At 57.4% G+C, this 24,681-nt stretch overlaps 1 protein-coding gene across 4 annotated transcripts in view; it reads right to left on the bottom strand.

Moving 5' to 3' along the window:
• Positions 1 to 1,366: 1,366 nt before the first annotated feature.
• Positions 1,367 to 24,681, bottom strand: part of PCDH1 (protocadherin 1) — a 58,464-nt gene continuing 35,149 nt past the window's right edge. For 3 of the 4 annotated variants that reach the window (XM_058035068.1, XM_058035067.1, XM_058035069.1), the window contains exon 5: positions 1,367 to 4,191. In XM_058035068.1, coding sequence (XP_057891051.1) covers positions 3,806 to 4,191 — 386 coding nt within the window. In that variant the 3' untranslated portion in view covers positions 1,367 to 3,805. Of the gene's footprint in view, positions 4,192 to 6,350; positions 6,394 to 24,681 lie in introns of all 4 variants that reach the window. The other variant, XM_058035070.1, reaches the window with a different exon arrangement.

Raw genomic sequence — 24,681 nt, 5'->3', positions numbered from 1 at the left:
TTTAATAATAGAATCAATCACAGAATCATGGAATGGCTTGGGTTGGAAGGGGCCTGGAAGCTCCTCCCGCTCCAACCCCCTGCCATGGGCAGGGACACCTTCCACTGGAGCAGGATGATCCAAACTCCATCCAACCTGGCCTTGCAGGAGTCTGGTCTGGGGGGAAGTGCTTTGGGGGCTTATCCCCCTTGTCCTTGTGCGGGAACATCCTCAGGCTGGCAAACAGGGAGCCAAGAGCAGGGCAGGGAGGCAGGCAGATCCCAAAGCCTCCCCAGATCTTTCTTCCCCTGAGGGGGCTCAGGGGGAGGCGTGGGAAGGAGCAGCCAGGCCCAGAAGCAGCCGGGTTTTCACACTTTTATTGTAAAGCTTTAGGAAGGGCTAATTACAATGGAATTGGTCATCTTGACAGCTCAGCAAACGAACGGAACAGGGGAGAACGGAAAGAAAGGGGCATCACGACGGTGTCATGCTCACGGCTCCGAACAGAAAGGGTTACAAGGGAATCAATTGTGCTCACAGCGCCCGGGGAAAACCAAGCCCAAGGCCCAAAGGCTTCCCCGCACAGGGAAATGCATCACACATTGAGCAGTACAACCTTAGCAAGAGGCGTCGCCTTAGACATAGGGCACCATCTGAAAAATAGTGGGGGGACTTTACTCTGCCATAGGATTTCTCCTTTAGAAAAGCTACACCTGCATGTACATAAAACTGTACAAAAAACAAGGCATCACAAGCAAGGAAATGAAATCTCGTATAAATAGAACCAACACTGAAGAGCTACAAAGGGGTCGCTTAGATCCTTCCCACGCAGCCCGCCTGCTCCCTGGCTCCCACCTTTGGTTTTCCCCCTGGCTTGTCCTAGTGCAGTGTGAGATACAGTGAACCCTCCTCCTCCTCCTCCTCCCTGTGCTTGTCTGGACTGGAGCCCGTGGGGAGCTGTCCTCCCCCCACGCGCACAGAGGCTTTATCCTTCTGGCTTATAATTGTGCAAATGAGCTTCTTCCCACAGCACCTCTTCCTTGCCCTCCCCCAGGACTGATCCCCAGCCACACTGGCAGCTTCCCCCCGGGATGAATCCCCTCAGACCCCTCTCCCAGGACTGATGGCCGGCACCCTCTCCTCCCCAGGCACCCATCCCCTGCACCCCTGGCACCCCATTGAGGCCCTGCTCCCATTGCCCCCCTCACACCCACCCAGTGCCTTGAGACCCCCAAGCCCTCTGCACCCCCAGACACCCAACTCTGACCCCACCGTGCTCCCCTTAAACCCCCCCAGCCCTCTGTGCACCCCCACAGGACTCAGCCACCCCCAAGCCCACCCCCAGCCCCATCCCCGGGGACCCCCTGCGCTCCCCCCTCCCTCCCTCCACACCGTGCTCGCACTGAGGACCTCGCCAGGCGCTCCAGGAGACAGCACAGCAATTCCAGCCACAGGAATTCCAGCCTAGGGATCCCTCTGGAGACCCCAGCACAGGGCAGGGACCCCCCCGCCGGGATGAGGTGGTCTTGGACAAGCCCCCCTCGGATGTGGCTCTGCCGGGGGTCCCCGAGAGGGGCACTGGACACTGCCACTGCCTGGGCCCAGGGGAGGCGTGAGCAGCCGAGTTGGCAGTGGAGTCAAAGATCGTGGCCAGCGCGGCCAAATTGCACATTCTGCCCAGTTTGGCCCTGAAACTACAGAGCTACAATAAAAACAAGGTCAGGAGCGGCACCTGCTCCGGCAGCCAGAGCGGGGGAGCGCGGCCCCGCAGGGCAGAGCAGGAATCCCGGCCGGGCCGGGCGGGGCAGGCCACCGGATCCCACCGGGAAAATCCGGCCAGGCCGGGCAGGCCGCTGGATCCCACCGGGAGCACCCCGGGCCGTGCGGGCCGCTGGATCCCACCCGGAGCAGCAGCGGGAGGAGGGTCCTGCCTCCTCCCAGCCGGGGCCGGGGCCGTGCGGGGTGGCAGCGGTGCCACCCGGGGAAGGCAGGGCACGAGGGAAATGAGGGACACGAGGGACACGAGGCAGCGGCGCGAGCAGGCCCCTTTTGCCACCCTTCCTCTGTGCCCCGGGCTCGGCTGGCACCGTGTGCCCTCAGGGAGCCGTGAGGGGAGGTGGCTGTGTGTGCCACCGCCCCATGCGGGAGAGGAGCTGCTCAGAGCTGGGGGAGAGGCTGGGCAGGGGGTCCCGGCAGGCACTACAGCTATGGCAGGGCATAGCCCCAGCCCTGCGGGGTCCCCGTGCCCCCAGAGCCCCGTGCCAGCCACAGGAGAGCCGCCCTGCCGGCCTCGCTCCCTCGGGAAGGTGCCAGAGCTGGAAGCACAAGGGTGCAGCACGGCCCCTCCCGCGGCCCGGAGGGGAAGGGCTACCCAGGAATGAGGCGCGAGTCGCCCGGACCCCTCCGGCCAGGGGTGCACCCCAAAACCAGGGCTGTGCCCCGCTGCCAAGGGAGCAGCGGCAGAGCCAGGGGTGCCCCTCAGGAAGCCCTGTGAGGGGCAGGGGCTCCTCTGACCCTGCACGGGAGCTGAGGACGCCGGGGCAGCAGGAACCTGCCGGGAGACCGGTGGACCTTTGACAATGGAAGAGAAAGCTGGACCCCGTGAGAGTGGCCCTGGGGCCTAAGGGCAGCGGAGTCCAGCGGGCAGGGGCTCGGCGGCCCCCGGTGTGACCCTGAGACAAAGCTCCTCCTCACAAAGGCAATGGTGGCTTTACAGGCGGATGGGACGGAGGTCGAGGGCACGGCACAGCCTGGCCTCGTGGGCATCCCCTGCCCCGGAGGAGGCCCGAGGCGATGGGCTGAGAGCCGGGGCCGCTGGCGACCTCCCTGCCAGCAGAGGCGGACTGAGGGCTTCTCCGGACCCAGCCGGTCCCTTCCTGGGGACATCCCCTCCCCGGACCCAGCCGGTCCCTTGTCTGGGGGCTTCCCCACCCCTCCTCCGCCCGCCAGGCGCAGGGCCACCACCGGGACCCCCCACCCCCAAAGCAGCCCCCACCTATGGCACCGGGCAGTCCCTAGGGACCCTGCAGCTTGTGGGCACAGTGACAACGTTCAGAAAGAGATCCAGGCTGAAAAACAGCAAAGTCCCTACAGTCCGGCCAGGATGCTGCCCCTCTCCTCCAGCTCCCCAGCTGCTGTTTCAGGGACTGATCACATCTCTATTTACAATATAGAACACGAGTGCGGGCCGGACGCTGCGCTCCCAGGGGCTCTTCCACGCAGGAAACCATTCAAAGCTGGAACTTGCTCCCTGTGGTTTGTTATTTTTTCTCTTTTTTTTTGTTTTGTTTTTCCTCTTTTTTTTTTTTGTCTGCTTTTTTTTTTTTCCTCATTTTGTTTTGTTTTGTTTTCTCTTTAAATGTCTTTTTGTTTGTTTCAAGGACAATAAAAAGTTGCGATCAGGCAGGACTTGAATGTCATTCCTATAAGATTCGTATTTACAGGAGTCTACAGCAAAGAGACAGGCAGCTGGCTCCCCGTGCTCGGGGACACTCCTCGTCCTATGCCCCAGGAACTCCACCAGCTCTGCGTGGACCTTTGGTACGTAAGCCCTTCTCTCCCTTCTCCGTGCCCTCCGCACCAGGAGCCTGCCCAGCCCTCCCCGGCAGCAGTTCGGGATGCTCGGCAATGGGATCGGGATGCTTTTCACCTTCCCACCCACCCCCAGCCCCGGGCAACAGGGGGTTAAAAAGGCGCTCCTCTCATCCCTGCCTTGCCCTGCCCTGCTCCCCGCAGAGCCCCCTGCCTGGAGAAGCGGCTGGAGCCATAAAGCATCGAAATGGAAAATGTTCCTCTGGCCTCAGCTCCCTGCCCCTCACGCCCAGCCTCACAGGTAGATCTCCCTCTTGGTGGTCTGGGCTGAGGGGGTGGTGGCTGGCTGGAAGTCCGAGGTCTGGGTGAGAGGAATTTCCTCCATGGGAGAGTCCTTGCAGGGCTCATGGCTACTATTGGAGAAGGCACTGTACGTGGGGAGCAGGCGGAGGTTGGCCATTTTGGTGCTGCGCTCTTCCGACAGTCTGGGGCTGCCGTTCCCGACTTGCTCTTGACTCCCTCTGTCTTGGTAAGGCACAAAAGTGGAGAGTTTGAGGGCGTTCTTGGGCCTGCGGCTGGGGGAGGACTGGCCAGGCATCCAGCAGGTGTCGGAGTGGCCGAACTCTGTGCACTCCCGGGTGCAGGTCCCAGTCATGGCTACATCGGGCAGAGGCCGGAGATCTGCGGGGAACAAGGGACAGTAATGTTAGCCTCAGGAACCTCCCTCAGAAACCTGCCTCAGGAACCTGACCTTGGGAACCCCACCCTGGGAATCCTGCCTTGGGAACCCTTCCTCAGGAACCCTTCCTCAGGAACTCTGCCTTGGGAACCCTGCCTTGGGAACCCTTCCTCGGGAACCCCACCTTGGGAACCCCGCCTTGGGAACCCCGCCTTGGGAACCCTTCCTCAGGAACCCCGCCCCAGGAACTCTGCCTTGGGAACCCCGCCTTGGGAACCCTTCCTCAGGAACCCTTCCTCAGGAACTCTGCCTTGGGAACCCTGCCTTGGGAACCCTTCCTCGGGAACCCTTCCTCAGGAACTCTGCCTTGGGAACCTCACCTTGGGAACCCTTCCTCGGGAACCCCACCTTGGGAACCCCGCCTTGGGAACTCTTCCTCAGGAACCCCGCCTTTGGAACCCCCTCTCAGGATGCAGGGATGAGCAGCAGACACTGGACATCTCCGTCCTACCCATTCTGGGACAGACAGATGGACTCACGGACACCCTGGGAGCCAGACCCACAGACACCCCAGGAGCTGAACCCATGGATACCCTGGGAGCCAGACCCATGGACACCCAGGAGGTGGACCAATGGACACCCCAGGAACTGGACACATGGACACCCAGGAGCTGGACCCACAGACAAAAAAACGGGAGCAAAGCAGAGCAGGGAGGGAAACCCAAAGCCACAGAGAAACAGGAGGCAGAGCACAGGGCAGAGCTCCCCGAGCCCCTCAGGAGACCAGGATTGCACAGGGAGGCTCCACAGCTTGGATTTGCAGAGCAGGATATGAGCTGCCATACCGGGCTTGTGATCCCAGAGGGTGAGGCACCACCTGGAACCTGCTAAGCTCCAGGAATTCCCATTGGGCACCACCAATGGCATCCCATGGCATCACTTTGCAGAGACAGAATTGCCCTGAACTCAGCCCCGAGGCACAGCCGTGTGTCCTGGGCAGCATCCTTGGGCATCCCTGCCCTGCTCCCACCAGGCATTCCAGGCCACATTCCAGCCTCCCCTGGCACCCTCCAGCCAGAAGTCCTGGTCTCCTGTGGAGCCTGCAACCCCCAAGCACACTGAGGCAAAGCCATGCCCACCCCGAGAGAGGCTGGAGATGCCGTGGGGTGCCCTGTGGAGATGCCAGAGGTGCCCTGTGCACCAAATCCCTGCCCCTGAGGGAGCCCAGCACCCCAGGGCACCACAGGGCACCACAGCTCCTGGCACAGCCGAACAATGAGCACCAGTTAGACCAGTTCACATACTGGTGTCCTCACACACCAGCCACCCCCTGCCCCAGGTGTCCCTGAGCCTTGGCCAGGTGTCCTTGGCACAGGCAGCACCTGTCACGAGGCTTCTGAGGTTGGAATTTGGCACTCCATGCAGAGCTGAGTGTCCCTCCCAGAGCCCTCCCAGTCACGAGCCATTCCTTGATTTCTGCCCAAATTTGGGACATCACAGAGTGCCCCAGGACACGTCACTGCCTGCTGCCACAAGCAGATCCAGCCTGGTGCTGATGCTGGGGTGGAAGCAGGTGCTGCTCATGACCTTGAGGCTGCTCAGACTTCCAGATGTCCCTGTGGTTCCCAGAAATCCTCTCCACGTCTCCACCACTGTGGAGCTCTCTGCATTGACAGACTGATGGAGGGAGATGCTGAGGAGCTCTGGGGACTTGAGACATGTGGAGCACCCCCTTCACACGGGACACACATTGGTCCACACAATTCCCTCATCCCAAAAGCAGGGCGGACCCACAGGCGCTCCCTCAGCCTGGGGAAGAAGCAAACCAGAGCACCACAGTGGGGTTTCTGCCCTGGCCAATGCTCCCTGCTGCCACCAGTTTGGGACTGCCACACACCCGAGTCACCCTGGCACAGCTTTCACACACAGGATGCAGGAGAAGGCTCCAGACAATGCTGGGAATGCTTGACACCACCATGGACGAAGGGGCAAAATCAGCAGCCAACCATGGTGTGAGCACATCTTGCCCTAAACCAGCCCCCAGTGACGCTCCCCAAACCCTCAGCTGGGGGCTGGGGCCTGTGCCCACACTGCATCCCTGGCACCCACGGGAGCTCCCCCTGGCAGCTGGGACATCCTGGCAGGAGGCACACGGACATACCTGATGGCAGCCCCCCTTCACAGCCTGCTCCGCTCAGGGGACTCTGATGAGGGGCAGAAAAAGGACGACAGCGTCACATCAGTGCACAGCCCCGGCCTCCACACCCCCTGCAGCCTCTGACACCCCTGTCCCCTGGTCCCCACTGCCTCCTCGGCCTCTCCTGGCCCTGCTCCAGCCTCCTGAGGCCGCTCAGCCACTGCTGCTCCTCCCTCGTTCCTGGCTCCAGCTTCATCCTGATCCTCCCTGGAGCCCAGCATCCCTGGGAGGACTCACACGGGGACACTGGGAGCCACCTGGATGGTGACACCAGAAACTCGGGCACATGGAGGGGTTGGGGCTGTGCACACACACAGGGATACACACATGGATATACGCATGGACATACATGGACACACACACATGGACACATTCAGGGATACACACATGGACACACGCATGGATATATACACAGGGATACACACATGGATATACGCATGGACATACATGGACACACACACATGGACACATTCAGGGATACACACACATGGACACACACATGGATATATACACATGGACACACACATGGACACACATGCAGGGATACACACACCTGGATGCACACAGAGATGCACACAGAGATGCACACACATGGATACACACGCGTGGATACCCACGTGGATACACACACATGGACACACACACGGATACACACACAGGGATACACACACATGGACACACACATGGACACACACACATACATGGATACACACAGGGACACACACACAGACCCACACATGGACACACACATGGATACACACACACGGATACACACATGGATACACACATGGATACACACACACGGATACACACATGGATACACATGGATACACACACACGGATACACACATGGATACACACACGGACACACACACAGACCCACACATGGACACACACATGGATACACACACACACGGATACACACATGGACACACACATGGATACACACACACACGGATACACACATGGATACACATATGGATACACACACATGAATACACACACGAATACACACTCATGGACACACACATGGATACACACATGGACACGTACACACAGACACATACACATGGACACACAGACACCCCACCCAGATCCATCCCTCAGGTTGCTGGCCCTGCTCGCGGCGCGGGGACAGCCATGCTCACACGGCGGGGACAAGAAGCAGCAGCAGCAGCACAAAAGCAGCCCAGGGGACACGGCAGGGCACGGGCAGCACAGGAGCGCAGCTTGGCAGGGCACGTCCTCGGGGCTGGCCATGCACCAGTGCCCTGTTTCCTGGGGAATCGCCTCAATTCTCTCTCCCACATGAGATACACAACCAGAGGCACAAGGGCTCTGTTTCCATCCCTGCTCTGGGCAAGCAGAGAACGGAATCTGAACCCAAGAGAATCTATCAGGTTTTCCTGTCAGGACCACAGGATGCTCCAGTGGCCAAGCAAAGCCTTGGGCACTTTGAGGTCATGTTCTGTGGTCTCTCCCTCGTGTCCACATGGAATTATCGCCATCCTTTCCTCACCAGGTTTCCTCCTGGACGTCCTTTCCTCTCTCAGAGAGGCCCTGGTGCTCTGTGCTCCCAGGGGAGTGGATGGGAGCCATCCTCTCTTCCTGGGGCAGATGGAGCTTTGCCGAGCCCACAGAGGGGACTGGCAGGACTGAAATAAAATCCACCTCTGCAGGGAACAAAGCTACGGAGATGTCCTGGTGCCAGCAGCAGCTTGGGAATGGCAGGATCAAGCAGGAACGCTGTGTTCAGGGTCTTTTATTCTGCTCTACCCATTGTCTGCTCCTGGCACTGGAGCCTTTTTCCAGCGTTGTCCCCTCGCTGGCAGAGCGGATTCTGTGCCATGAGCCCGGAACGGGGCAGGGTGCAGTTCCTGAATAGCTGGGACTGAGGGAAAACACGACCCCATGGCCTAATTCCCAGCACATGCTGGTGGCTCAGGGACTCCAGTGTGCCACCAGGCAAGCACAAATCCCTCCTCGGTGGGAATTCTGTCCATGGATTTTCCCCAGTTTTGTGGGGTGGAGAGGAGGCAGGCCCCTCACCTCGGGGTGCACAAAGGGTGCTCGGGATTTCTGATCCCTCCTCCACCCATAATGCACTTTTGTGCCTCTGAGGCCATGGAATGTGACAACATTCCCAGGGCTGAAGAGGATGGCCACGTCCTCTCTGGTATCAGGGTGTCCTGGTCACACCCAGTAAAGCTCTGTGCAACTGCTGTGTTTTCCTGAGCTTTGGCCCATCCTGGTTATTCCAGGCCACCAGACTGTGCTTCCCAGGCAGGGAAGAGGTTGCCTGGGCATTCACAGCCCTCACATCCTCCTGACTCCCCCCTTTCCTGCAGCTTTGCCTCTCTCTGGCACCCCCTCATCAGCAGCCTCAGGGTGTTTTCCTCCTCAGTGAGGAACCCAGGGCAGGAAAAGTTGGATCCCTTTGGTTTCTTGGGGCGCACCATTGGGGTTTTACACCAGGACACCCTCAGAGATACCAGGTTGGCTCCTCTGGAAAGAGGCACAAATTGGTGCTGCTGCTAATTACTGCTGTCTCCCTCTGTCCCCACCTAGGGCAGGAGCTCATCCTGTCACAGAGCTCCTCCAAACCTTACTGGGGGATCCCAGCACAGCTCTGGGGCGCTTTGGGGACAACACAAAAGCAGCAGCCTCAGCCAGCAGTGCTTCCATCTCCTGCAGGAGATGGGCGGAGGTTCCCTCACCCTCTGCAAGCCTGGGAGCTCCCAGCAGAGGCTGAGCCAGCCCCCAGCACGTTTTTTGCGCCAGCCTGGTTTTTATCCCCAGCCTGGTTTGGTCTTCCTGTGTCTTCCACTTGCGTCAGTGCAGGGAGAGCAGGGATGGATGATGCGGCACAGGAGAAGCCTTGGAAGGGAGGGGAAGTGCTGGAGCAGCTCTGGGAGGGGAGGCAGAGGGGCTGTGACAGAGCAGAGCGGGGCAGAGGATGCAGAGAAGCCCAGGAAAGGGAAGCACAGCATGCCAGGAGGGACTGGAAAGGCTCAGTGGTGTGGGGAAATGGGGAAGGGGAGTGTGGGGAGAGCAGCTGGGAGGAAAACCAGATGCTTTCACAGAGCTGGGATCAGAACAAGCCTTCTTCCCTCCCTGGGGAGAACTCATCTAGCCAGCTGCCCCAAAAGCAGAGCTCCAGAGCCCTGACCTGTGCTGGCCCTGGGGACAGAGGGACAGACAGGGCCCACGCTGCACCCTGGGCTGCCAGGGGTTCCAGAGGTCTGTCCTGAGCCAGGGAAAGGGGCAGGGCTCCCAGGAGAGGCAGCCTGGCCATCTGGGAATGCCTCCTCTCCCATTCCTGGCCCTCAGGGCTCTGCAGACCCCTCTGGGGTGTCTGGCATCACCTCCCAGCAGCACTGTCCCCCCTCCCTGTGCAACAAGGACTCCCTTCCCACCCCACAGCTCCTGACAGTCAGCACCATTCCCTATTTCACCATTCCTGGTGCTGTTCTCCTGCACCATGGCTCCTCCAGGAACCATTCCCAGGAATGCTGCTCCCTGCTGCCCATGGCAGAGCTGCTGGTGCCAACATTCTCCACAGGTGCCACCACTCTCCCACAGCGCCACTCCCCCCAGGTGTGTCCTCCCCAGGTGTGTCCTCCCCAGGTGTGTCCTCCCCAGGTGTGTTCCCCCAGGTGTGTTCCCCCAGGTGTGTCCCCCCCAGGTGTGTCCTCCCCAGGTGTGTTCCCCCAGGTGTGTGTCCCCCACGGCGCACTCCCGAAGGCACAGCTCTCCTATGGTGCTGCTCCCTCCAGGTGCCATTCCCTGCAGTGCCATTCCTGGGAAATGCCATCCCCACGGCGCTGCTGCCTCCAGGTACGGGTCCCCCTGCAGGTGCCATGTTCTGTGCTGCTGCTGCCTCCAGGTGCTGCCCCCCCTGCTGCTGCCTTCCCTGCAGGCAGCCCTGCTGCAGTGAGCCATCTCCTCCAGGCTCCATGTTTTACACACTGCTCCCTCCAGACACCACTTCCCTGCTGAGCTGCTTCCTCCAGGCACCGGTGCTGCTGCTCCCTGCTCAGACACCCTTAGGAACAGCTGGGATTGTGCAGCCCGACATGCCATGTTCTTACACCGGCTAGCCCCATTGCTATGCTATCCTGTTCCATCCCATGAATAGAATCCCATCCTATCCTATCCCATTGCTATCCTATCCCATTGCTATCCTATCCTATCCTATCCTATCCTATCCTATCCTATCCTATCCTATCCTATCCTATCCTATCCTATCCTATCCCATTGATATCCCATCCCATCCCATCCCATCCCATCCCATCCCATCCCATCCCATCCCATCCCATCCCATCCCAGCAGGAGTTTCCTGCAGGGAACAGGCCTGTGGCAGCTCTGTGCCTCATTCCCAGCACGTTTTCCCCTTGCCAGGGCTGTAGGGAGAGGGGAGCTGTGCTGCAGGTGGCTCTGGAGCCAGGATCTCCTTCACAAGCTCACAGACAAGGTGCCCCTTCACAGTCTCCAAATCAGGGAGGCACAGCCAGTGCATTATCCCAGCAGGGAATCAGGGAATATTCTGGGCTGAAGGGACCCAAAAGGATCATCAGTCCAGCTCCAGACCCCCCAGCAGTGCCCCCTGTGCATCCCTGGTGCCCAAGGGCTCCTGGAGCTCCGGCAGCCTCGGGGCCGTGCCCATTCCCTGGGCAGCCTGGGCAGTGCCAGCACCCTCTGGGGCAGAACCTTTCCCTGGTGTCCATCCCAAAGCTCCCCTGCAGCCGTTCCCTCCTTCCCTGAGCTCTGCCCTGGGCTCCTTGTGCAGCTGAACCAGCCCAGTGCCCTCAGCCCTCCTCGGGTGGCCCCTGCAGAGCCTTCCCCAGCCCGGCCCCTCCTTTGGGCATCTGGAACAGCTTTGGGGCTCTGATGTTGTGCCACCCGAAGGGCCCCAGCCCTGGAGCGGGACAATCCCTCCCTGGCTGATCGCCATCACCTTTGGATGCAGAATCCCTCCCGCAGCTCCTCACCCATTTCTGGCCCATATTCCCGTGAGGACGAGCCCAGAGCTCAGCAATGTGCCCTGCAGAGCTGCTGGGGCGGGGATGTTTGGGCACGGAGGGCTCGGAGCCGGGAGCAGCTCCCGCAGCCCCGGGCTCCCCCCCGCACCCTCCCCGGCTGCGGGACCGCTCCCAGCCCCTCATCACCCAGGCAGACGGCTGGGGGACCGCTCCTAGCACTACAACACCCAGCCAGATGGCCGCCCAAGGTTCCCACCCTCGCTCCAGATGGCTCCCGCTATGGGAGCCCGACCCGGCACTGCCCACCGCGGGGTGACTGCGGCTCCGAGCCGCACCTCGAGCTCCCGGGGAGGGAACGAGCAGCACCCGCTGTTCCACACATCCCCGGAGCTGCCGGGCACGCACAGGCTTCTCATGCGCTCCAGGAGATGGAACAGCCCCGGCATCCCCCGGCCCCTCCAGCCCCGCTGCTCTGCCCCTGTGCTGGGCAGCACACACAGCTCGGCTCGGCCCGAAGGGAACGGGCTCTGCACGCCCGGATCAGCCCCAGCCCCTGCGGGACAGCCCGGCACTCCGGAGCTGCAAACGCCTTCCCAGCCCCTGCCGAGGGCAGCCCAGCACGGCCAGGAAGGGATGGGGACAGATGGACCCACCCGGCTCGGCATTGCAGCACAGCTGGGGCTGGGGAGCTTTGCCTGGCTCCCAGGGGATGTTCTTCCTTTTCCCAGATCCCAGGGGATGTGTTCTTCCCTTGTCTGGCTCCCAGGGGATGTGTTCTTCCTTCTCCCCACTCCTAGGGAATGCGTTTCCCTTTTTCCCCATTCCCAGGGGATGTGTTTCCAGTCCCCATTCGCAGGGGATGTGTTTTCCCTTTTCCCCATTCCCAGGGAATGTGTTTTCCTTTTTCCCCATTCCCAGGGGATGTGCTTTCCCTGTTCCCAGGGGATGTGTTTTCCCTTTATCCCCACTCCCAGGGGATGTGTTTTCCCCTTTTTCCCTGTTCCCAGAGGATGTGTTTCCCTTTCCCCACCCCCAGGGGATCTGTTCTTCCTTGTCCCCATTCCCAGGGAATGTGTTTTCCCTTTTCTCCATTCCCAGGGAATGTGTTTTCCCCATTCCCAGAGGATGTATTTTCCCTTTTTTCCCTATTCCCAGGGGATGTATTTTCCCTTTTCCCCTGTTCCCAGGGGATCTGTTTCTCTTTTCCCCATTCCCAGGGATGTGTTTTCCCTTTTTTCCCATTGCCAGGGGATTTGTCCTTCCTTTTCCCCACTCCCCAGGGGATCTGTTTCCATTCCCTCACTCCCAGGGGATGTGTTTTCCCCATGCCCAAGGATGTATTTTCCCTTTTTTCCCCATTCCCAGGGATGTGTTTTCCCTTTTTTCCCCATGCCCAGGGATGTATTTTCCCTTTTTTCCCCATTCCCAGGGATGTGTTTTCCCTTTTTTCCCATTCCCAGGGGATGTGTCCTTCCTTTTCCCCAGTCCCAGGGGATCTGTTTCCATTCCCTCACTCCCAGGGGATGTGTTTTCCCCATTCCCAGGGATGTATTTTTCCTTTTTTCCCCATTCCCAGGGATGTGTTTTCCCTTTTTTCCCCATTCTCAGGGTTGTGTTTCCCGTGTGTGCAGGAGGAGCCGCCTCCCTGCTGCAGTCACAGCGGCCACATCGCCACAGCAACGGCAGGCAGAGCACCCAGATGGATGTTCCCAGACACTGAGAATGTCCCTGCAGGGCTCAGAACACACTGAGGGCTCCCAAAATCCCCATCACCCCACAGCTTCCCTGTGACACCCAGCAAAACAAATTCAACCCCCCTGTAACAGATTTTGTGGTTGTGGTGCCACCCCCATGATCTCCTACCCCGGCACAGAGGGGCTTCAACCTTCACTGGACTATAAAAAGCAGAATTATTCCATTAAACTGCTGAATAATTATGTTAAGAAGCACCTAAATAGGATTACAGGGTCCAAAGGTTAGGAAATGCCAAAATTAGGATTGTCCAGGCAGCCTTAATTCTCCTCCTGCTTCCTGATGCAGAGCAGAGTCTCACTCTGGAGGGAAATATTTCCCCTGGGGTCCCTTTGTGGCTTCCAGGGAGAGGACAGAGCCCCTGGGAGGTTTAACAGGGAACGAGCTGATTTGCCACTGAGACTCTGCTCCAGAAACTGGGGAGGGTACAAGGAAAGGGTCAAGAGATCACAGAAAACTCCTCCTCTAAATAAAAAGGGGCTGGAGGATGGAGGGTGTTGCTCTCCTAATGAGAAGAAACAGCAATTTTCTCTTTATCTTTCCAGAAATAAAATATCTGGGCACATTTCACTGGCACTTCTCAGAATATTTGGTACCTGGCACACGCCCTCTATGAAAAATCAGGTCCCTGCAGCTAAAACTCACAGCAGCCAAAAGGAAAGGCACAGAATGAGCATTGCTGGGCAATCCCCTCACTCACCGTGCATGAAACAACACAACCCAGCTGCAGAGTGAAACCCTGGATCCATTCACATCCCAACCTACAGACCAGGGGCATTCCACAAATATCCACCAGAAACGCTGGGGAGTCTAACCCAATCCATGGAACAACCAAACCCTGTTCCAGCACTGGCTCCTGCAGCACCCAGGGGAACAACAGCACCTGAGGTTCCTTTAGGGACACACAAAGGCCCTAAAACCATGGAATATGGGCAGTGGAGCTCCTGCCCTCCTTCCCTCCCTGCCCCAGGAGCTGGGACAGGGGGAGCTCAGGGTTAATGATGGAAATCCCAGGGGAGGGAGCAGCAGCACCTGAGGTTCCTTTAGGGACACACAAAGGCCCTAAAACCATGGAATATGGGGCAGTGGAGCTCCTGCCCTCCCTGCCCCAGGAGCTGGGACAGGGGAGCTCAGGGTTAATGATGGAAATCCCAGGGGAGGGAGCAGCACCTGCCGCCCCGGGGCTGCCAGCTCATGCATGCCTTGGATGCACATTCCTGCTGGCCAAATCCCTCCTGATTGCTCCTGCTTGCATTCCCCAACCCCACCTGCTCTGCTGATGGCGATTCTGCCCCTGGGGGGCTGGGGATGGCCCGTCCCCCTGCAGGCAGGGGCTCCCTGGGGACAGGGAATGGCTGTCACACAGCTCCCTGGGGACATGGAATGGCCACCCCAGAGTTCCTTGGGGATATGGGAATGGCTGTCACAGAGCTCCTTGGGGACACGGAATGGCCACCCTAGAGCTCCCTGGGGACATGCGAGTGCCCACCCCAGAGCTCCTTGGGGACACAGGAATGACAGAGTTCCCTGGGGACATGGGCATGGCTCTCCCAGAGCTCCTTGGGGACACAGGAATGGCAGAGCTCCGTGGGGACATGAGATTGGCAGAGATCCCTATGGACACAGGAATGGCCACCCCAGAGCTCCTTGGGGACATGAGAATGGCTCTCCCAAAGTTCCTTAGGGACAGGGAATGGCCACCCTAGAGCTCCCTGGGGACATGGGAGCTGTCCCATGAGCTGTCCTCATGGGCTGTCCCAGAGCTCCTTGGGGACACAGGAATGGTTGTCCCAAAGTTCCTTGGGGACACAGGAGTGCCCATGCCAGGCTCCCAGGGGACACAGGAGTGCCCACCCCAGAGCTCCCAGGGGACACAGGAGTGCCCACCCCAGAGCTCCCTGGCACACTCTGGGTGCCCTGTGCTGCCAGCCAGGGTGACCACAAGGGGCCATGCCAGCAGGAGCAGTGTCACCAGTGCCACTCTGAGCACTCACTGCCCTGGTGACACCGTGCCCACAGCCCAGGGGCCCTTCCCAGCCCTCTGGTGTGCTTCACTGTCAGCTGCACCTGGGTGAGGGACGGGGAGTGGCCCTGGTGGCACCAGGTCCTGGGGAGCTGCCAGTCCATTTTATCAGGGCTTGGTGACACACAATTGTTCTCTTACCCTGTGTCCCCGGGTCACCAGTTCTCAGAGAATCCCTGGTCATGGTCCCAGAGGGGCTGGAGAGCTGAGCCATGGCAAGACTGTGCCCTGTGGGGCTGGGGACAGTCCCCCCAGCCAGCAGGGACATGGCACAGCAGCAATGCTCCTTCCAGAAGGAGCAAAGCACATAATCCCTGAGCTCTGAAAGTGCCTGAGCCTGTGAGAGGCCAGCTCTGATCCTCCCTGACCTGTCCCCTCTGCCCCGGGCTGGGGGCAGCACAGAGGGTCCCCTGCAGCCCCATCCCACCCAAACCATGGCATTCCAGCCTGGCATCCCTGGGGCTGGCCTGGGCACCCTTCTCCTGCTGCATCCCAGCACCTGCAAGGGTTAATCTGCCTCTCCAGAGCTCCTCAAAGCTAATTAGAAAGAGCCTGGGCAAGTGTGGTGGCAGACACCAGTGCACTTATCTACCCACTTCCGGGGCTCTGCCCTTATCATTTAATTAAAGCTGCAGCCTGCTGCCCTGGCTGCCAGCAGCTCATCACCGAGGGCACTGGAGCTTGAGGCAGCTCTGCCAGCGCGCCAGGAAGGGCAGGAGAAGGGAGAACAGGCCCTGGGAAGGACAATCAGAGGGAGAAGAGATAAAGGAAGAGTCCCTGTGTGCTGGCTGGGACTGGGGAGGCAGTGAGGGACCCCAAAGTGTGCCAGGCATGGGGGATGTGGGGACAGATCTGCTCCAGGGGGACCTGGGCACTGTCACAGCCTGGGAGTGAGACAAGGAAAGGCCTTGGGGGTGGCACTTCAGAGTGGTTCCATCTCACAGAACCCCCAGAGCAGGTCTCCCATGGAATCCCAGGATCACTGAGGTTGGAAAAGCCCTCCAGGATCATGGAGTCCAAACCGTGCCTGATCCTCACCTCGTCCCCAGCCCAGAGCACTCAGTGCCACCTCCAGCCCTTCCTGGACACCTCCAGGGATGGGCACTCCAAACCCCTCTGGGCAGCCCCTCCCAATCCCCGAGCCCCCTTTCCATGGGGAAATTCCTGCTGTGCCCACCCTGGGCCTGCCCTGGCCCAGCCTGAGGCCGTTCCCTCTGCTCCTGTCCCTGTTCCCTGGAGCACAGCCCGACCCCCCGGCTGTGCCCTCCTGTCAGGAGCTGTGCAGAGCCACAAGGGCCCCTGAGCCTCCTTTGCTCCAGGCTGAGCCCCTTCCCAGCTCCCTCAGCCCCTCCTGGGGCTCCAGCCCCTTCCCAGCTCCGTTCCCTGCCCTGGACACGCTCCAGCCCCTGCAGGGCTCTCTGGCCATGAGGGCCCGGAACAGGACACAGCCCTCGAGGTGCCCCAGCAGTGCCAGCACAGGGGACAGGCCCTGCCCTGCTCCTGCTGCCACACTGGTTGTGATCCAGGCCAGGTGCCCACGGCCTCCTTGGGCACCCCTGGGCACCCCTGGGCTCATTTCTTCTCAAGTCTGATGCTTTGCCCACTCAGGCAGGGTTGGAATTTTGCTGGAATTAATGAACCAGCAGGGCACAGACCCTGCACTGTGTCCCGTCCCTGTCCCCCCATCCCTGGTGGGAGATGTCACCAGGACAGGGTGGCATTTTTGGGGTGGGGTGAAGGACATCTTCCACTGTCCCAGGCTGCTCCATACCCTGTCCAACCTGGCCTTGGGCACTGCCAGGGATCCAGGGGCAGCCACAGCTGCTCTGGGCAAGCTCAGGGCATCACCACCTTCACAAGGAAAGATTTTTTCCCTAATATCCAATCTAAACCTCCTGTGTCAGTTGGAATCCATTCCCCGATGGATAAACCCTGGGAATGCTGTTGTGTGAAGGCCACACAGGGCAGTGTGGGCACAGCTCCCCAGGGATGTGTTCTGAGGTGCATTCAGAGCACATTTTGGGACAAGCAGCCCCCAAACACCGCTGGCAGCTCCCATGCCAAATCCCAGCCCTCCCTCCCAAAGCGTGGTTAAGCTAATGGATCTTGAAAGGAAATTTTCATAATCACTTTGTTAGCAGGGCTGAGGCAGCACAGCTTGTTCTCCGAAACTAGCTGGAACAGCTTGGCTAAACCTCATGAAAAACAGAAAGAGAAATCAACCTGAGGGGAACCCAGCATGGAAAATTGAAGCTGTGGTGCTGGAAAGCAGCTAAGGCGATAAGGCATCAGAAAGGAGCCTGTGCAGCACAAAATGTCAGAGCTGAGGCTGTGCAGGGCAGGATCCTCACTGCAGAGCTGCTCCAGAGGCACAGCCTGGCTGGAGCCAGGGATCACATCCTGACCCCCTCCTCCTTTTCCTGCTGCTCCTTGTGTGTGCCCGGCGCGCCCCGAGTGCCAGAGCTGTGCTGGGAATGGGAGCACCAGCCAGGGAGGGGCTGGGAAAGGGGCTCAGATGGGGAAAAGGAGGTTCAGGGGACACTTTGTGGCTCTGCACAACTCCTGACACGAGAGGAAATCAGGAGCTGCTCCCAGGATGAGTGGGCTCGAGCTGCAGCAGGAGAGCTTCAAGCTGGACATCAGGGAACATTTCATCCCACAGGGATGGTCAGAGCTGTGCAGGGCAGTGGTGGAGCCACCCTGAAGGGATTTCAAAGCCATGTGTGTAGCTATGATATTTTGTGAAAAATCTTTTCTTTAAGAATTTTCCTCCTGAGAAGCTGAGAGGCTTCAGGAGCAAAATGCAAAAAAAAAAAATGCAAAATGCTGCTGTGGAATGCAACAGGTGCATCTGTGATTGATCTCATAGACTTGTTTTTTATTAATGGCCAATCAGTCAGCTGGCTCGGACTCTCTGTCGAGCCACAAGCTTTTGTTATTATTTTTCTTTTTCTGTTCTTAGCTGACCTTCTGATGAAATTCTTTCTTCTATTCTTTTAGTATAGTTTTAATGTAATATATATCATAAAATAATAAATCAGGCCTTCTGAAACATGGAGTCAGAGCCTCGTCTCTTCCCTCATCCTCAGACCCCTGTGGACACTGTCTCACGTGTGGATGTGGCACTTGGGGACAGGGGTTAGTGGTGGTCTTGGCACTGCTGGGGGAATGGTTGGACATGATGATCTCAGATTTCCAACCTTAATTCCGTAATTCTGTGCAAAGGGTGGTCCTCTCCCACCCGCTGCTCATGTCCTAATCACACAAGCCAGAATTAACAGGCAATAATTGGATTATTTTTAATTAATTTTCAGCACGGCCAGGCCTCTCACCTCACCTACAGCACTCCAAGGAGCACCAGTTCATGCACACAGGGATTTGGGAATCCCAGCCTGGCTTTGTGAGTCCTCTCCAGTGTTTGCTCCTTGGTGGCTGCCTCTCATTGTTCCCGGGTATTAAAGCTCTTGTGTCAAGGAGAAAAGAAGTGGCGTTCGCATGTCTGCCTTTGAACAAAACCATTGTTCAGCTCCATCAACAATTTAATAATCCTTCCCTGGCAGGACAATGGATGGGGGGAAATGGTGGGCGCAGGGGGGCTGGGAGCCGCAGAGCCAAGTGCTGTTCCCGGCCTTTGAAGTCAGGGAGGTGTTTAAGTGACAAAAAACCCACAAGTTTATGAAAAGGGCTCCTCTCAAGGAGGGGATCTGCAAACAAAGGGAACCGAGACCACTCAGAGGGAAGCAGAGCAGGGAGAAGGAAGAGCCCTTGGAAGAGAGTCAAGCCAAACCCCAAGGAAACCGGCAGAGGAAATGACAGCGTGGATTTGCATGTGGACGCTTTGTTTCCTTGCCACGGATCTTTCCTGGGAAGGGGAGCACCCCCAGATCATTGCAGCTCCCTTACAGCCTGTCCTGAGCCTGTCCTGCAGACACCCAGGGGGAAGAGGCAGATCCCTGCCGGAATTTTTGTGGCTGTGGGAAGGATCAGGGGATGGGCGCTCAGTGCAGTGTGAGGCTCTTGGGCTGTGCTGTCCCTGCTGGAGGCACACACAGCCCTGGATCCCAAACCCAGCCCGGGGGAGCCAAACCCACCTGAAATCCATCACACAGCACTCCTGGGAGTGTTAGAGCAGGGATACAGCCAGGGAATGATCCCACATCAAACGGGGCCGTTTCTCTGCTGGTTGCTCTAAGATCCAGAGCCCGAACCCCTGGGCTGCCCAGCCCCTTTCTCTGCAGTGCAGCCGTGCCACAAAGCAGCTGAAAACGCTCCTTATTGACGCCTTCAACGCCCACAGACTGCGAGGCTGAAAATCTGCAGTGGGAGCACCACGGGGAGAGGGTTTGTGGCTGGCACGTGGCACGAGCAGCACCGGTCACATCCTCCTGTGGTGCGGGCAAAATTCACCCCCAGGAATCAACCCCGGGCCTTGAATTGCAGCATTTGCCCTCCTAATGTGATTCCCCACCAAGCACTGAAAGGATCTGCTGCCCTTATGGCCAGGATAAGGGAGAAATCCCCTTCTCAGATGGCCAGGATTGAGGAGAAATCCCCCTCTCCTGGAAAAACAAGAGGGATCAGCACCAAAGCACCAAAGCATCCGGCTGAAGGAGCAAACACAGAATATGGGGATGTTTAGGAACAGGACAGCCTGGTGATGGCTCATTTGGGAAAAAACCCTGATCCTGATGAATTTTGCTGTGCCCTGTGTTTGTTTTTAGGATGGCAGCAAGAAGCCCTTGCGGGAAAGCAGGGAAAAGACAGAAAATCGCTTCCGATAGGGAATATCAACCTCCAGCTACCCCTGGGTGCTGCAGTTTACAGGCTGCTGGAGGAGAGATGCAATAAAGTTTGCACCACTCGAGGGAGGCCTGCCAGAGGCAGTCCTAAAGGCTGCCATGAATAAAACACGCTTTAAAGAGTCAGCGAGGATTACAAAATCCAGAAACCCAGGCGGGACAAGCGAGATACATCATCTCCCCCCATGTCAGAGGGAGATGTGCGCAGAGCACAGCACCAGGGAGCAGCAGGATGAGCATGAGATGATTTGGGTTTCACAATAAAACAGAGACGGATGAAAATTTCCAGAATCGGTCCACAGGCATCATTTTTTGCAGTTATTTTTCCAAAGGGAGGAGACGGCAAGAGGGGGTCTGCTCCTCATGCGAGGAGGCATGGAGCAAAGCAGCATCTGTGCCCAGGTACACAGCTCCGAGGGATCTGCGATTGGAGAGGTCCTGGCCAGCAATTGACCCTTTGAAGGAAGCCGTACATCATCATTAAAGAGCTCCTCGTCCCGGGGGACCCGGAGGCGAAACAGCCCCGGCGCTGCTGTCCCGGTGCGGGAGCAAACAGGGCTCGGGGAATGACAAATGGGATGCGCGAGGGCGGCTGGGTTTACCTGCAGCCCCAGCACGGCAAGGGCTCGGGATCTGCTCCTCAGGGAGGCTGATAGGGGAACAATAGCCTGCAAGTGGCATTGTTTGCAGGAAAGGCGAGATATTTGCCTTTTCTCACTGATGTTGCTGCATCTCTGTGGAGGCCCCTTCCTGTGTGGCTAATAAGCAGCAAGACGCCAGACGTGGAATACAAAAATTCCTTTGGCTTTGATTCGTTTTCTTTCTGGATAGAGTCAGCCTTACTTTTGTCAAGATCCCTGTTGTCTGGGTAATTTCATCTAGAGATCCTCAAGGAGCACAGATCTCCACATCACTCTGAGTTTAATATCTCAGTTTGAGCTGGCATATATTCCAGCAATAATTTATACAGCTGAAGAAGGAAAAAAAAAAAAGATTACTTCTGTCTAATTGGCATTACACTAATTACCAGCAAAAGACATCAAGCAAATATCACATCTCCTCACTCTCTGTCATTTTGCATTCCCTGCTCCATTTTCTCTTTCCTCGGCAGCGATAAAACAACACGACAGCCATTCCGACATCCCTGAGCAGGGATCACATCCTGACCCCCTCCTCCTCCTCCTTGTTTCCTCACGTCCAGGCAGGTTGTACCAACCCAGACACACACAGCTGACTGAGAACTGCTGTTCTCAGGAACCTGTGCATTCCAGCACCCTGCTCTTCCCTGCTGCATCCCTTACCCAGCCTCTTGTCCAGAGGGCTCATCCCTGGAAGAACATTTTATACCTGAGTGACACAGAACACAGACTACAGGAGAGTCACAGGTTTCACCCATGTTTCACCTGAGCTGATTTATTCCTGATTCACAGCCAGTCTCCCCCAAATTATTGGAAAAATGTCACACCCCTGCTCATCTCCCCCAAATTATTGAAAAAATGATATTATTTTAGCCCAACACCAGTATCACACCAGAGTAAAGGTGCCAAGTGTGAATCCAAGCATGTCCAAGAGCTACCACGAGCAGAGTCCTCATCATCCAGCTCATTCTGACGTGAGCTCCCTGCCAGACAAGAGCCCTGGAACAGAGCACTTTGGGGGGATCCTTCCCTGTTCTTGTCCCCCAAGCCCAGGAAAGAGGTCTGGATGTTTGTTTTTGGGGAAGGAGTATCCAGGTAGGACTCGGTGTCCATGACACCCTGGGAGGTTCCACACTCCCACCAGTGAGGTTCAGCCCTCCTTTTCCATGAGGATTGAGGCTGAAATGCCTCACAGGGATCATTTGGGAGCTTTGTACCCGGTTCAGAGGCACAAGCCCCTCTCCACGCCGCTGGGGACAACACACACAGACAATGTCCTTGAGTGTCTCTGCTGGGAAAATGTAGCCTTCTGGCCACCCACACATAAATTCCCCCATTCCTACTCATTGGAAGCTTCTTGTCCTGCTCAGAGGAGCTGGAAAGGGAGCCCAGCTCCAGCCACACTGGCCAGGGAACAAGGGCAGAGCCCCACGTGGCTGCTGTGGTGTCCCTGAGCAAAGCGTGGCCGCCTCAGCTCCCGGGAAATGAGCCCTGGATGCTGGAAGGGAACGGAGCCCTGGGGAAGGAGAGGCAAACGCAGGGGCTGCCACGGTTTGATAACCTCTGAGGCACAGCAGCCTGGCCCTGGATGGCTCAGCACATCCATGACTAATGGCAGATTTATGGAGTGTCCTCTCCGCCGGGGAAGCGGAGCGCCGGCGTTCCAGCCACTTAACGGAGGGGACTTCAAACCAGGATGGATGAGAGCCCGTGGGAAGAGACAGGAAGAGAGATTCTTTAATGGTGACAGCACAAAGGAGCAAATCCCGGGGAAGAGCCAACAACTGAGACTGACACCTGACCTGTCTCAACAGCAAAGCTCCCATTGATTTCAGCGGGGACAGGGATGAATCCCTTATCCTCTATCTCCTGCCGGAGAGAGGGATTTTCCATGTGAGGGATCCACACCTGACCGATCCTTCAAACTCAGCCACCTGCTATTTTTATGAGAAAGAAACCGCGGTGTGGAGTCCACGAGAAGCTCAAATGGGAGAGTTTGTAAGCTCCTCTGGCATTAAGTTTAAATCCCACGCTAATGCAGGTGCCTTGCACGGGCAGAGGCAGTGCCAGGCAGGTTTATGGAGACATTCCGGAGCATTGGGAGGCAGATAAAGGGGAATAACTGCGGTAGATCACACAGGAGCTGGAAATGGCACGTCAAATTACTTCAAAAGGAGCTTTCTAAGGAAGCAGGTCTTTGAAAACAACAAATAGTCTGGGGCTGCTGAGGGATCCTGCCTGTCTGTTGCTTTTACACTCGGTGGCTTTTTCTGGTTTAGACGTGTTCTAAAGCTGAATGCCAAGCTCAGAATCCCTGCCTCCCGCAGAATCCCGGCTTCCTGCAACTTCAGCTCTTTGTGGAGCCACAGAGCAGGCAGGGTGGGAAAACTGCTCTGTCTGGAGAGCAAAATTGGCCAAAAAAATGTGACCCAGCAAAACCTCAGCCTGGTCACTCCCCTGTCCAGCTGACCATGGAGCTGTGCTGGGACAGCAGGATGGCCCAGGGACAGGGGTGAGCCAGCCAGGAGGGACATGTGTGCTCCCAAAACACACAGAGCATTGTGGCTCAGGAGGAATCATCATTCCCATTTCCTGGCTGTCCCCACCTGTCCAAAGAAACGGCAGCCCAAGTTCAAGTGTTCATTTTAAAATGGGCTGGGAAACACAAAAGAAGAGCCTGAAGCAGCTTCACCCAACCCCTCACTTCGAGGAAATGTCCTCCCTGGAGAGGAACGTGGGACAAGCAAAGAAGGGCCCCACCCTCCCGTTCCCATTGCAGATCTAATTCAGAAAACTCTTCCTGGAGCCGGGTTTAACAAACTCGAGCTGAAGACATGAATAGTTGGAGGCTGACGTAAACTATTTTTGGAAAATCGACTTTCTACCAAAGAAGGGATGTTGAGATTTGGCCCAGAGATAAGAATAGCTGTGCATGACCATTTGCATGGGCATTTGCATCGGAATTTGCAACCATTGCCAGGGAAAAGGAAAATACCAAGTCCTGTGTGGGTTGGGTTCCTGTTTGAATGCCACTGGGGTCATGTTCTGCCAGGTGAGAACCTTTTCCCAAGCCTGCTGAGGTGGAATGTGATGGAAAACGTTCCTGCCTTGGACTGGAGGAGTTCCATGACACAGTTTGGCCTCCCTTGTTGGAAAGATGGGAAATTCTGTCCCTTCCCTGGGACAGAAGCAGCCGCCTTCCCTCAGCGAGTTCATTTATAATTCTTAGCTAAAAACTTCCACATTCTCATCTGTGTGTAGCTTATTCCCTTAAGGAAAGTCTCAAAGTTTGCCCTGGAGCTGACCGAGCCCAAGAGTGGTTCCAAGGAACAGGGTGAGCTTGGGGTCAGCAGCTCCCAGCTGCTCCCCAGGCCCGGGGTCTCTGCAGGATTGCCCAGAAAATCCACACAGTGAGGGCAGGGTCACCTCGCCACGCACAGGGACAGCAGCATCCTGGGGAGGGCATCCAGAGGGAAAGAGGAATAAAGAGCAGGAGAAAGGATGGAATTATCTCAGCCCAATAAATTCAGAGTAGGAGGAATGTGATGGACATAACACAAGCAAGAGGGCATTCATGGATTTCCACCAGCTTGCCACAGACTGCAAGGGGGGATGGAAGAAATCCCAGCCCAGCCCAGGATGGGAAGGACCAGCAAGAAACTCCCAAAATCCAACCCTGAATGCAGCAGGCACACACAGAGCCATGGGGACCTGGGTATGCTCCAAGAGAAGGCACCTTCCCACTGAAATACAGAGTTTTTGTCTCTTGGGCGTTGACTCTGAGTGACTGCACTGCCTGGACCTTTCACAATCACACCATGTGGGCTCAGGGACAGAAAAGGGGTAAAAAACAACCAGAATCCAACAGGGAAATTTGGGTTCTACAAATAACTCCTCTAAAGATGCCCAGGATCCGCCAAGGATCTTTGGAGAACTCGAGGACAGCCTTGTGTGTGTGCTACCACATAATCCTGTGAGGCAGGAGAGGCAGATAAATTATTGCAGCTATTTTGGACAACGTCTGAAGCGAGGAGCAGCCTTCTTAGAAGGTCTTGAGAGGATTAAAGGCAGTGTCTGGAGCTGGGAGCAATGTGCTTGCTC

The sequence above is a fragment of the Melospiza georgiana genome, chromosome 15 (assembly GCF_028018845.1).
Source record: "Melospiza georgiana isolate bMelGeo1 chromosome 15, bMelGeo1.pri, whole genome shotgun sequence".
Lineage (NCBI taxonomy): Eukaryota > Metazoa > Chordata > Aves > Passeriformes > Passerellidae > Melospiza > Melospiza georgiana.
The sequence above is the reverse complement of the archived record's forward strand: the minus strand, read 5'-3'. Positions and strand labels throughout refer to the sequence as shown.